At 40.1% G+C, this 12,170-nt stretch overlaps 1 protein-coding gene across 1 annotated transcript in view; it reads right to left on the minus strand.

Moving 5' to 3' along the window:
* DOCK4 (dedicator of cytokinesis 4) overlaps positions 1 to 12,170 on the minus strand; it is a 534,984-nt gene that overhangs the window by 146,882 nt on the left and 375,932 nt on the right. Inside the window, exon 17 of the mRNA XM_021715022.1 lies at positions 832 to 988. Within this exon, the coding sequence (XP_021570697.1) occupies positions 832 to 988 (157 nt within the window). The remainder of the gene's footprint in view (positions 1 to 831; positions 989 to 12,170) is intronic.

The raw sequence follows: 12,170 nt of genomic DNA on the forward strand, positions 1-12,170 counted from the left end.
TGATATAACTTGGTGTCCTATAAATATAGTCACATGTTGCATGTTGAAATTAAGAGGTAGTTAAAAAGAGGTCAAAATTGTAATGCTACGGTATTGTTTCTTTTCTGATACTACAGTCTAAGATAAGACATAGGTTTCCTTCTACAAATGCTGTTCTGACACTGAAAAAAGAACAAGTAACATACATGTTTAGGCACCACAGGTTTTTATGAGCCACAATACCTCATTATGAAGTGATTCAACGTAATGACTCTAACTCATTAATGCAGCACTCAGGGTGCTAGCCAGAAGCCTTATATGGCAACCATGAAGAACTCAAAATGTTTAATTTACTTCCTTCATTACAGACGATGTTTTCATAGTAATTTGCCAAGGAGAAGAGCTTGCTTTATTAATCATAACTTGCTAAACAATCACTGACATAAAAAGTAATGCTAGAACAGAAAAGCAATATGCATCTAATGAAACAAAAAACAGCCTTTATTCTAAAGCCTGCAATTAGCACTGCTTATGGAGCTATAAAACAAGAGATTAAGGTGGTGATATTTTTTGTCATTTTTTTTAAGCAGGTGGGTTTTGATTGTTTATTTGAAGAGTTGTATATTTGGTTTACAATAGGAGGATAGTTTTGAAGTCCTTAAATTATATGTATCCAATAGATCATTGGGTACATTTGCTTTCATTTTATCAGAAATCACAAACGAAAAGATCAATAATTTTCCTAGTGTAAAGCTCTTAATTATAACGTTGGTATTTCCTGAATATGCTTACCAAAATTCACATGAGTATTTAGGTACAAGGGCTTTCTAATAAAACAGTTTTATACATTACCATTTTGTGTGAGTTTTGTGGAACAAAGAAAAGATGTTATCCAAAAAGACTCCTTTGTGGCCTTCATGGCTTGATTATTATTCCCAAGGAAAATGCCCTTGGAAAAGGGAAGTTTGAGGTAGCGGGTAGTATCCTGAAGGTTTGTGTTTTCTTCACACTGTTAAAAATATTAAAAAAACAAAAACAAGAGGAAAGGGAAAGAGACCTCATAAGAATTATTAAGCATAATTTTCATTTTAGTGTTTATGAACTGGGAAACATTCCAAACAGCATTACAAATAGAATTTAGTTTTTAAGTAAAATGCAACAAAAATGTATAAAAAGAATTAAGCATGGATTCTTGGACGCCAACTGATCTAAGTTTGAATCTCAGCTCTGTCACTTCTTAAGTAAGTGACTGTATTGAGTTATTTAACCGCTCAGGGTTTCTGTTGTCTCTCTCTAAAATCTCACTGTGTTGTCATAAGAATTAGATTACATAATGCCTTTAACATAGTTGTTGATACATAGGAAATGCTTAGGAAATCATATTCACAGTGTTTTTAAAAACGTTTAAATTCTTCCAACATCTCATCTGAGGCAGCTGTTAAACAGTTCCTTACGTTGAAAACCAGCAGTTAAAGGAATAATCTAACCATCCCACTATGTGAGGGAAATCTCTACTTCACAGAAAATGCCAGCTAGCAAACATAAAAGCAATTACAGACTTAGAAAATATAATTTCATATCTTTACTGTAATTATTTTAGTTACGAATTGTCGCTTAGTGCTAAAACCAGCAGAATTGTTGATGAGGAATTGGATGTTCACATGATGCCAATGTAGCAACACACAGATTACTTCCTCCAGGCAAGAAGGCAAATATAATAACTACACGTGGGGGATCAGATTGTCTCAAACCAATGCAAGGCATTGCAAAGATACACATCATCATTTATAAGGCATTCTTACTAAAGGTGGTGAACTTGAACCCATCACATCTAGAATCAACTTCCACTTCATCAGAAACACACAAGACAGAACAATATGTGGAACAGCACTATAAGAAACAAACCAGACAAAGCTGAAAGGTGAGGCTTTCTGCAGGATGCCTGGTCTTGTCTCTTTAAGTCAGTGTTGCCAAAAAAGAGATTGTTCTAGATTAAATAACACTTAAGAAATAGCCAGACGCAACATATGGTCCTAGATATGGTCCTTAAAGAAATTAAAAAAAATTTTTTTTTTAATTTGTACATTGACTAAATTCTAGATAAGATAAACTTTAGTAACTGAAAAAAATCACTAACTGAAAAAAAAGTAGATTAAAAATAAGTATGTATTATGTAATATTATTTAGGTAGAAAAAAATCCATACAGGACATCTAAAGAATATACACCAATGAGTTAAGAGTTAAAGTAATCTGGGCAATGAGAATATAGTGTTTTATTTTATTTTGGTTTATATGTATACTGCTTTGGTAATTATGAAGGTAATTTTAAATGAATATTTTGAGAAAAAATTGTAACAGATATAGAGCTTAGATTATATTGAGATTAAATTGGAAAATTCACAGAACTTTATTCTTTTACATTTTTTCAAATATTTTCAAGGTTATTGTCCTGGTAGCAGGTAGAAGCTTAAGCCTTTGGTATTCTAGACTATTTTGCATAATTCACATAATACTTTAAAAATTTTTGATAGCAAACCTGCAGGAAAGACCTCCATAATGAGTTCAGAGAAACAGAATCAGAATATTACAAGATTTCTTATTACCACACCTGTCCAGTAACAGAAGTACCAATATAAGCATAATAAACAGTCTTCATAATTCTCTTCTAATATTAAACTCCAAAGCTTTCCTTCATTATTGGGAAATATTTAATATAGGCAGAAGACTACATAAGCACACACATACGATTTAAAAAGTAATTATAAAGTAGATACTCCAAACACTTTAGCAAAGTGCTTAGGGCTGGGTATGGTGTCTCATGCCTGTAACCCCAGCACTTTGGGAGGCCAAGGTGAGAAGATTATTTGAGCCCAGGAGTTCTAGACCAGCCTGGGCAACAAGGCGAGACCTCATCTCTACAAAAACCAAAACAAAACAAAAAATTAGCTTGGCATCATGGTGTGAGCCTGTAGTCCCAGCTACTTGGGAGGATGAGATGCAAGGATTGCCTCAGCCCAGAAGGTCGAGGCTACAGTGAGCCGTGATCATGCCACTGTAATCCAGCCTTGGTGGCAGAATGAGACTCAAAAAAAAAAAAAATGTTTAGTTCTAGAACTCTGGATCACTGCCCTTTCTCTTTGGTCTTGTCCCTGGCAAGTCAATGCATGAGTCACTGCACCCCAAATTTACTCTATGCCCTGCCTGGATCTGGTCTGTAGAGTTAGGAACGTGATCTGGTTTCCCATCCCTATTCTGATCTGTACTCCGTACGTCTAACCACCACTTCCTATTGTGACTAAGTCACATGCCAAACCCAGCCCAGATACTCTGGTTGGCTATTTCCAGGTCTTCTCCCCAAGAGCTGGAGTCTGTCTTGGTCTGGTGTGATCCATCTGCTCACAGAAATTCCAGCCCTAAAAATATACCTATTACTTCTAGCTAGTTAGCTAGCTGTCTAGCTCGTGAGCACTTCTGTCCACCTCTTGCAATTCCTGCTTGATATCCTTATCTAACTCATCTGGTTGCCATGGTATTGACCACTTCTAGTGAGTGAAAAAGTGATGGTTGTGTCGTGTCTCTAGGGAGAACAGTGAATAGGAGTCTTGGCTGACTTCTGGGTCAGCCATTGTGTCCAAGTCAGTTCTTACTTCTCCCTCAGCCTGGAGGGCCAAGACTTCAAAATCTGAGTCTGTCTGAGGCATGACATCCTGCCAGCTTCTTACAGTTAAACTTTATCACTCATATTTAAGTATAAGATATAATAATTAATATAAAAAATTTTCTTGATACAAAAGGTTATGTCAAGACCTCTCACCAAGAAGGGTGTGTGTGTGTGTGTGTGTGTGTGTGAGAGAGAGAGAGAGAGAGAGAGAGAGAGAGAGAGAGGGAGAGAGAGAGAGACAAGGAGAAAATAAATGTGCCCATCAATTCAATAAGGAAAACCATATAACCACTCTTTGGTTTCTGTGAATTCTTTGATATAATATTTACCAGGGCCTCAAAACTGATTTTTTGTCTAGTAGGACTATGCTAGTTATAAGGTTAGAGTTAGAGGTTTTAATCTATTTCTGAGAAACTTAATACATTACACAGAAAATCATATAGCATATCATTTATTACTGAGGTTTTCAGCATGGATACTTAACACTTAATACAAACACCAGAGATTTGAAAAGCAATCCAAGCAACTGCACTTACGAGGCCCCACTGTATGGTAGGCCCTGCTAAACACTTTGCAAATGTTTTCTTCTCTTATGAGGTGGGGTGTTGTAACTCAAGGATCTTATGTAATATCACAGTATTAGTAAGTTCACAGCCAGAACTTGAACCAAAGTTGAATTCACAACTACTATAGAACATTGCTTCCCTCTACTGTTGTTTTAACCAAGTTTTGAATTTGGCTGCAATAAATGTAATATTTAGTGATCTGTAGATAAAATATTAAACGGAAGAGGTATGCCTAAGAAAGAACAAAAACAAGTCACTTTTCAAGAAAATGATGTTTGTGGGGGACACCCTGGAAGAGGGCTTGGAGTGGTGGGTGGAGCTAGGATAATTTCAAATGAATAGGCATATGAATCTTACAGTGAAATGGCTAGTCTATGTTCTCAAACCATGCAGGGAGCAAGGAGAGTCATGTGACCTGGATGTAGTAGGAAGGGGGGCAAGTAGGAGTAGGTACGGCATGGCTAGGAGCTTAGGAATATGACACAGGAGCTAAATATCATGTGTTCTATCATTTGATGAGAGAATTTGTAGAAGAGAAATAGGTTTCAAAAACAGCGAAGAACAGAAATGGGGTTCCAAAAGGTGGCCTTGTAAGGCACAAACTGTCAGCTAGATTTTCAGTCAAAAAAGTGATCCAGCGTCAGTGGGACGTGGTAGCTCATGCCTGTAACCCCAGCACTTTGGAAGGTAGAGGTGAGAGGACTGCCTGAGCCCAGGGGGTCGAGATCAGCCTGGGCAATTTGGCAAGATCTCATCTCTACAATAAGTCAAAAAGTCAGTCAGAAGTGGCGGCCCATGCCTGTAGTTCCAGCTACTTGGAAGGCTGAAGTGGAAGGATCACCTAAGCCCAGCAGGTCAAGGATGCAGTGGCTGTGAGCATGCCACTGCACTCCAGTCTAGGTGACAGAGTGAGATTCAGACTCAATAAATAAATAAATAAATGAATGAATAAATAAATAGATAAATAAATAAATACAATCAAGTTATCCAGCACTAGTAGAAGCCAGGGAATGAGGAAGAGTCAGTGGTAAATTCCCCAGGCATTCTTCCGTCAGGTAGGAGAAGGGTCTGTAATATGAGATTCTGGATAAGAGTATGGTCTGGAGAAAGAAAATGGAAATGAACAGTCTTCCCATCAGGTTAAGGGCAGAGTCACGGAAAGGAGGCTGGAAAAGTGTAGACTGGCACTCATTGTGCTTTAATGGGAAGCATCAAGTGCGACAGAGTAGTGGTTGGGTGTTTGAATGCCTGTTAATCTCCGCAATGCAGGCTCAGTGGTACCAAATCACAGCTATAAAATTCTTGCACTGTGTGAGACTGAGAGATGGCTTGTCACCATGGTGACATCCAGGAGATGGATCCATAGCCTTGTGGGGGCGCAGGGTTTACGTGTGGATCATCTGCATTCTGAGGAATACTTGCAAAACAAATGTTTGGTTTGGCATACAGAATAATTTTTCCATTAAACCTAGCATAGGCCTGAAACAAAATAATAGGGTAGAAGACTAAGAAGACACTGCCCTCCCGACTAGAAGACTCAGTCTTTTGTGGGACACACAAACACAGATTTTACCAGTGTTACGGTAGACATATGGTGGCAGATGGATGAGGAAAGCATTAACGAAACTATTTTTTTCTAAGAGAAACAAGGCAACATGACCTCTTGAGGCTGCTACTGGATTGGGGAAACAAAACTATGTCACTGTCATAGGGAAGGACAGTTCTTTGCATTTGTTTTGGTAGGTTGGGATCTGTCCAAGTCATCTTAAAATGGCATGGCGTAGGCCAGGTACAGTGGCTCATGCCTGTAATCCCAGAACTTTGAGAGGATGAGGCAGGAGGATTGCTTGAGTCTAGGAGTTCGAGATCAGCTTGAGAAACATAGCAAAACTTTGTCTCTATAAAAAAGTTAAAAAAATCAGCCAGGCATGGTGGTGCATGCCTATAGTCCCAGCTACTTGCGCGACTAAGGCGGAAGGATCGCATAATCCCATAAGATCTAGGCTGCAGCGAGCTATGATCATGCCACTGCACTCCAGCCTGGGCAACGGAGTGAGATCCCGACTAAAAAACAAAACAAAAACCAAAAAGCATGGAGTCAATTTACTACAAATGAGAGAGGAGAGAGATGAGAACCAGCCCTTTGCTTTACTCTACTTGGGGTGTGAAATGAGATTTTACCAGAGAGATGTGCTCCCTCGAACCTTCAGAAATAGTAACATGCAGACTTTGCAGCAGCAGCAGTCTCCATCTTCTTTGAGATTATATAGCTTGGCTCAAAGTCTATTTCTTTCCCCAGAATAAAAATCAGTTGGTACAGCAATGCATGGTACGTTATGTCCTAGGCTACTTGTTGACCACTGTCTTAGATGTGTGAAAGAGAGCCTCAGGGATCAGTCATAAAGTGTTCCAGAAATGTGATATTCACAATTATGCAAGATATATAATTGAAAGATCCACATCTATAATTTATTAAGAGAAAAACTGACACAGAAATTAAAGGATGTGTAATTGGTGGGAAGTAGAGAATTCAGTTTTAGAAAATATAATAAGTTAGACAATTCACTTGGAACTCTGCTTTAGCAGTTAATGAAAACCAGGTTTAAATGGATTTTTGGAGGCAAAATACCTTTATTTTATGAACTCTTTCAAAATGACCAGTCATCCTTCATGTCGTTATTAAACATGTATTAAAGTCCCACTATTTGCCAGCCCTTCAATTTATTATTAAGAATGTAACAAGAAAATGAACACAATTCCTGTCTTTCAGGGCATGGCATGTCTGACCTCTTACTCGTCTGTTAAATACTGATTACAAAACTGTGTAGACCCTTAGATACTAGTTCTGCCGGGGAAGGGAAGGAAGGCCTTATGCGAAAGGGGCTACTTGACCTCAGTTGTTAAGAATAACAGAGCCACCAAGCAGGCAAGGGAGGAAAAGTCAAGAGGGGAAAGGAACAATACACTTCCAAGGCACTGGGGGAATAAAAACACATGCACAAGACCATGGGGACATGACAGTTAAATGCAATGTGGGATCCTGGAATGGATCCTGGAACAGAAAAATGACGTTCGTGGAAACCTTATTGTGAAATCCAAATAAATTCTGTGTTAACAGTATTGTACCAAGATTAGCTTGGTTTTGATAAATGTGCTATAGTTTATATAAGAGGTTAACATAAGGAGAAGTTGGATGAAGGGTATATGGGAATTTCCTGTACTATTTTTGTAACTCTTCTATAAGTCTAAAATATCTTTAAAATGACTGTTAAAAAAAAAGTACAGGCATATTCAGACAACTATATGTAGTTTAGTATGCCTGGAGAATGGGGTTTTTCAATACAAAAAACCCTTGGGACTAACCCAGGTCTCTTAAATAGGAAAAGTCCCAGGTGATTCTAATAGTCACTTCTGGTTTAAATCCCTTGAACTAAAGTGTTATTGAAGAAGTGGAACTGACTAGTGCAATCAACTATTTAGAAATGGAGGCTAAGTGGTGTGACAAGTTAAGAGAAACTTGCAGGTTTCTGCTCAGGTAGGAGTGGATGGAGATAAGATTGAAAAGTTCAATGTTGGACATGATGAGTGTGAGGGGTCTCTGGAAAAACCAGCTGAAGATGTTCAGTAGGCTGGTAAAAGTTTTGGACTAGAAAAACAGATCTGGCAGTCATCACATAACATTATGGTAAACTGAGGCTGGGCACGGTGACTCATGCCTGTAAGCTCAGCACTCTGGGAGGCCAAGGAGGATTGCTTGAGGACAGGTGTTTGAGACCAGACTGGGCAGTATAGTGAGACTCGATATCTCCACCAAAAAAATAAACAAATAAATTAGCCAGGCATGGTGGTGCATGACTGTAGTTCCAGCTACTTGGGAAGCTGAGGTGGGAGGATCACTTGAGCTCAGAAGTCTGAGGCTGCAGTAGCTGTCCATGCCACTGCATTCAAGCCTGGGTAATAGAGGAAGACTGTCCTTAAAAAACAAAAACAAAAACATGTGGTAGCTGGTTGAAGTAGATGAGATGGATGCAGAGTAGGAGACATGGATGATAGTCAAGGGCTAAATCCATGAATACCAACATTTAAGGTGTTGATAAAGAGAGATGAGTGTTCAAAGAGTAAGAAGGAATCTCAGGAGAACATTGGCCAGACCAAAGAACATGGATTTTTCAAGAAGAAGCACTGCAGACAGTTCTACATGTTATAGGGAAATCAAGTTTGGAAAGATTTTTAGTGTCTGGTGGCTTTAGCCCTTTGGTGAGCACTAGTGACCTGAAGGGGAGAAAATTCACTTTGGTGGTGAAAATAAAAGCAACCAGGGAACAATGGGATGAGATGTAAGGAAATAGAGGTAGTGAGTGAAGACAGGCTTTTCTTTCTTTCTTTCTTTCTTTTTTTTTATGAGTCAGAGTCTTACTCTGTCGCCCAGGCTGGACTGCAGAGGTATACTCCAGCCACTGCAGCCTCGACCTGCTAGTTCAGGCAATCCTTCCACCTCAACCTTCCAAGTAGCTGGAAACACAGGTGCATGTCACCACACCTGGCTAATTTTTTGATTTATTTTTGAGGCAGGGTCTCGTCAAGCTGCCCAGGCTGGTCTCAGACCTCTGGGCTCAGGCAATCCTCTTGCCTCGACCTCCCAAAGTGCTAGGATTACAGGCGCGAACACTGTGCCTGGCCAACACTGGCTTTTCATGCAGGCTTGTTGTCATAGTGGAAAGGGAAAAGAGAGCATGATGGCTATTTAAAAAAAAATTTTTTTAAGACAAAGGCTTGAGCATGTTTATAATCTGAGTGAATACTGCCAGAAAAGAGGAAATAGTTACAGATGCAGGAGCAAGAGAGGGCACATTGGGAGGGGCAGGGTCACAGAGGAGTCAGGAGGGAGGAAGAACCTGAAGGAAGTAGATGGAAGAATTAGTCTTGGAGAGAAAGAATCTTGTCCCCTCCCCTGAGACAGGAAGCCAGCAGGAAAGTAAGGATGCAGGTGAGTTCACAGGTGCCAGGAGCAGGAACACAAGAAGGTAAGGACATTCCTATTTGATCCCATCTGTTTTCTCTGTTAAGTAGCTGGGAAATGGTCAGAGTAGGGAGAATGGTAAGATCTTGTAATGGTGGCTCCTGTGGAGACTGAAGGAGGGAGTGGTTAGTCTGCCTGCAGTGTTGATGGTCCTGTACTGCACCTATATTCATCAGGCTGAGGCTCAACTATAACAACTGTGTAATTTCCTCTAGCAATATCCAACCGCCTAGGTCTAGGAGGGCCATACTGACAGACTGATCCGGGACTGATTTTTATCTCTAAGACAGGCACAGAGAACTAAGGGCCAAGGGATAGCCTGGGTAAGAAGAGGAAGAAAGTAATCAGGAAGGGTCTTTTGGAGGAGAAAAAGACTGAAACATAGGCATAGTCTCTGAAAGGAGGGAACATTTAAAGTGCAGAGTATGTTTAATGTACCTGTTTTAAAGCAGCACAGCCATTTTACTTAGGCCTCATATTTTGAAATCCCTTAGCTGCACAGCTTGCATGCCCCATATGCTGTTTGCCATGTAATCATTAATGAAAAGAAGGTTTTAGTCTTAGAAATTAGCAATTATACGGAACCCCTTGAGCATGTCCTGCTTACTAACAATTTTTTTTTTAGGTATTTGTATTAATACTTTGTTATCAGCTGCCCACGATGACCTCCAGCATACCACTGGGAGTCATGCTTACTGATACATTGTTATTACCCAACTGTGACTATCCCAGCCCACCACCTGAGATCCCTGAATGTGGATGCCTGGCAATGTCAAGATATGTAATCTATGTGACTGCTACAGAAACCAAAAAATACAATTTTGGACACTCCCTTTGGCCCAAACCTCCTCTGTGTTTAAACCCCTTAGCTTTAGGGGTTTGCGGTAGAGCCCTTAAATATTCCTAGTCTTCAGCCACACTTGCCTTGGAGTGTCAGCTTCCTTTCCATCTGGGAAAGGTAAATAATAAACTTTACTTTTTTCTACTTTCTTCCTTGTCACAATCTTGAATTACTCCCATGGCACCGGGCCATCTTGCCTCAGTTTACCCTTTCAGCCTAAAAATGAGAAGGCTGAAAGGTTGTAGTCAGGATATTGGGAGTTTAAGACTTTTTATATGAAGTGGACCTGGATGATTTCACCTATCCAACCACTCATTCACCCACCCACCCATCTATCCAGTCAGTGGGAAATCCTGCCCAGGTAGTGGCCATAGCAAAGAAGGTGGAAAACAAGAGGACAGGAAACCAGACAGTCAACCAGGAGGAGGAATCTGAACTCGAGGTTAGGCTAATCGTGGGAAAGTAAACACCTTCCCACCATTCCTTCTTTCTCCCTTTTCCTCACTGGTCCTCAAAATAGGAGTTGGTGGAAGACAGTAACTAGGATAGGTAGAAAGTTGCCTCACTGTACTTAATGTGCCTTATGGAGGGTGGAAGCTCTTCACAAGAGGGTGGAGATTCAGTGCCTTTGGAAGGGACTGGGGCATTTGGAGACAGTTGACCTCCAGACACAGGGCACAAGGCTTCAGAAGATGTACTCTTGACTCCAGTAGAAATAGGAAGCCCTTTCAGCAAAGGAGAGTCAGGTTTCACTGGAGGCAAAGCATTTTGGGAAGACTGAAGACGTAGCAATATTAATTAGAGTGGAATAGATAGCCCCGAGACCAACACCAACTACTAAGAGATACCCTGGTCTTTTTTTTTCCCCCTGTTTAACTTCTGTATTCAACTTGATATGATTTTTATGCTAAAATTACCAGGTTAGTTACTTTTTAAACAAAAATTTGCAGGTGTTTTTCTTTTAAGACAGGGTCTCACACTGTCATCCAGGTTGGAGGGCAGTGGCATGATAACAGCTCACTGCAGCCTCAACCTCCTAGGCCCAAGTGATCCTTTTGCCTCAGCCTCCTGAGAAGCTGGGACTACAGGCACGTGCCACCACACCTAGCTAATTTTTCCATTTTTTATAGGCACAAGGTCTTGTTGTGTTGCCCAAGCTGACTTCAAATCCTGGGCTCAAGCAATCCTTCCACCTTAGCCTCCCAAAGCGCTCAGATTATAGGCATGAGCTACCGCACCTGGCCAGGTGTTTGTTTTTAAATCACTTTCACAGTATATAATGAAACACAGGTCAAGTGACATATTCTTCTATGTCTCCATCAATATATCTGAAATGGACATGTATATCTCTGCCTTGTCTAAGATGTATAGATCATGGTTACAGGAAAACTCTCTTTCAGAAGAGTAGGAACAGCATGTGGAATTCTCTGGACAGCAAGCTAGACAGCAAACCCATCAAAGTACCTAAATGTCCAGACCCCCCCCCTCATCTTTTCATTTTACTTAGGAATGCAAACACACAATAGAAAGGGTCTACACTGGAGTTCAGAGCAAGTGGAGAGTAAAGGCTTCCAAGTGGACCTAAGATATCTAGCTCAAAGGCAGTGGTCAGTGAAGTGGCTGTGCTGGACTGCTTTGGACCAAGTTGGGAACTAGAGTACAGCATAAGAGCCCGAACACTTGTAGGTAAAAAAATGTGGGCCCCATAGGGTTTATGAACAAACTTTCAGGTAGTAAAGAAGAAATAAATTAATATGTAATAGAATTTAGCAGTCTAGGTCATCATATTAAATCAATCCTTCTCCAGCCAGGAAGCAACATCATCTTCTGTTTGGTTGACTTTGTACCTGGTCCTCATCCTGCTCTGATGCTTTGCATTAGGAAGTCAATACATCTCACGATAAGAAGCACAGTTTCCACTAAGCAAGACCCAACTTTGGTTGAGTTGGACTAGTCATAGCAGTGTTTGGCAATCAACAATAATAAAATTACAAAGACCCAGATTGCTTTATATATACAAGTTTATATATATATAATTATATATATATATATATCTTTTTTTACTGGACTTGAGGGGATTTTAGAACATATTTCCAGTGACT

Source organism: Carlito syrichta, unplaced genomic scaffold (genome assembly GCF_000164805.1).
Source record: "Carlito syrichta isolate Samal-C Ts95f unplaced genomic scaffold, Tarsius_syrichta-2.0.1 Scaffold306577, whole genome shotgun sequence".
Lineage (NCBI taxonomy): Eukaryota > Metazoa > Chordata > Mammalia > Primates > Tarsiidae > Carlito > Carlito syrichta.